Source organism: Phaseolus vulgaris, chromosome 7 (assembly GCF_000499845.2).
Source record: "Phaseolus vulgaris cultivar G19833 chromosome 7, P. vulgaris v2.0, whole genome shotgun sequence".
NCBI lineage: Eukaryota > Viridiplantae > Streptophyta > Magnoliopsida > Fabales > Fabaceae > Phaseolus > Phaseolus vulgaris.
Window position 1 is genome coordinate 15,951,080 of NC_023753.2, and position 1,717 is coordinate 15,952,796.

The window sequence follows — 1,717 nt, forward strand, 5'->3', positions numbered from 1 at the left end:
ACCAAATCAGTTTTAGCTTTATGTAATTCTTCCTCAAGTGACTTAACCTTAGGTTCAAGTACCTTGTTTATTCTATTCAGTTTGTTGCATATTACAGCCAATCTGTTTGCTTCATCATGTGTTTCCTTAAATGCAATTAACAACTGATCATAACTTTCAGAATCAGTGGAAAAATCACTTACCGAATCAGAGATTGATCCTTCGTCATTCACCATGAAGCACAAATTTGCTTCTTCATTCTAGTTGAAGAGTCACTTGTTGAGGATACATCATTCTCTTCCCAAGAGATATAAGCTCTTTTTCCTTTGCCTCTTTCACTCTTCTTGCTTGCTGATTTTTCTTTGTTTTGATTGTTTGGGCAATCAACCTTTATATGACTTGGTTTGCCACAACCAAAACAAGTATAACTAGAAGAATTTAAGTCATTGGTTTTGAGTACCTTTTTCTTTGTTGAGTTTTGTCTCGGTTCTTCTTTTAAAGGAATCTGTTGAATTTTTTGGTAAGCATACTTAAAGTCTCATCATGTTCAGAATTCTTCTCTTCCTCACTTGTATCATGTTCCATGGTAGTCTTTAAGGCAATTCCTTTGGCTCTTTTCTCCACTGTTTCTTGTTCTTTCAATCTTTTGAGTTCTAGCTCATGCTCCATCAATTTTCCAAATAATGCAGCAGTGGACATCTTGGATAAATCTCTGGATTCTGAGATTGTTGTTACCTTAGGTTGCTAGCTCCTATCAAGGCATTTCAACACCTTTATGTTGAGCTCTTCCTTGTCAAAGACCTTACCAAGACTAGTGAGATGATTTACAATATGTGTAAACCGTTTCTGCACATCTGCAATTCTCTCTTCTGATTGCATCCTAAACAACTCATATTCTTGAATGAGTGAATGCTTCCTTGAACGTTTCACATCATTTGTGCCCTCATGGGTTACTTCTAGTACTTCCCACATCTCTTTAGCTGAGTTGTATTGGGACACTCTAAAGAATTCATCCATATTCAATGCAGAGGTGATGATGTTCTTGGCTAGGGAGTCATATTGAACCTTCTTCCTTTCAGTTTCACTCCATTCAGACCAAGGATTCTTCACAGTTTCTTCTTTGTCAACCTGCATAGGTACTAAAGGTCCATTTGCCACTAAATCCCAAATACCCATGTCAATAGATTCCATGAAGATCTTCATTCTAATTTTCCAGAAAGCATAATTCACACCACCAAACATAGGAGGTCTATTAATAGACGCACCTTCAACAAAAGGAATTTTAAACTCAGACATAATGCATACACTTGACCAAAATACAAGTCCTAGCTCTGATACCAATTGTTGGGTCTATTGGTGTCTAAGTTCAAGAGAGGAGGGGTGAATTGAAGTTATAAAATTTTCGCAAACTCAAACTGTTTTATAGTTTAACAGAGGAAAAAGAACAGATTGATTTTAGATTGAACAGATTGATTCTTCAAACCACTTTAACACAAATAGAACATATCCAGATTAGGATTAAGATCAAACAATGAAAAATAGCAACACCAGATTGGTTCACTTTTAACAGTTTTGAAGAACACAGAATTTGCCAAAAGAACAATCACAAATATTCAACACAAGGCTTCAAAGACAATGAATCTTTATCAAGGTTTTAATGAAGAAAACTATTCGTCCTTAAACCAATTACAAACTTATATTCAAAAGCTTTATTTATGATTGAAGAACTTTTCCATAT

General features: G+C 35.1%; 1 protein-coding gene across 1 annotated transcript; it reads right to left on the reverse strand.

Moving 5' to 3' along the window:
• Positions 1 to 723: 723 nt before the first annotated feature.
• On the reverse strand, positions 724 to 1,275 carry LOC137829125 (uncharacterized). The gene has a single exon (XM_068635920.1). The coding sequence runs from the start codon at positions 1,273 to 1,275 to the stop codon at positions 724 to 726; it is 552 nt and encodes a 183-aa protein (XP_068492021.1).
• Positions 1,276 to 1,717: the final 442 nt, after the last annotated feature.

Excerpts from the sequence above, each read along its gene's own strand:
- LOC137829125 (XM_068635920.1), bottom strand. The coding sequence starts at position 1,275 with ATGTCTGAGTTTAAAATTCCTTTTGTTGAAGGTGCGTCTATTAATAGA.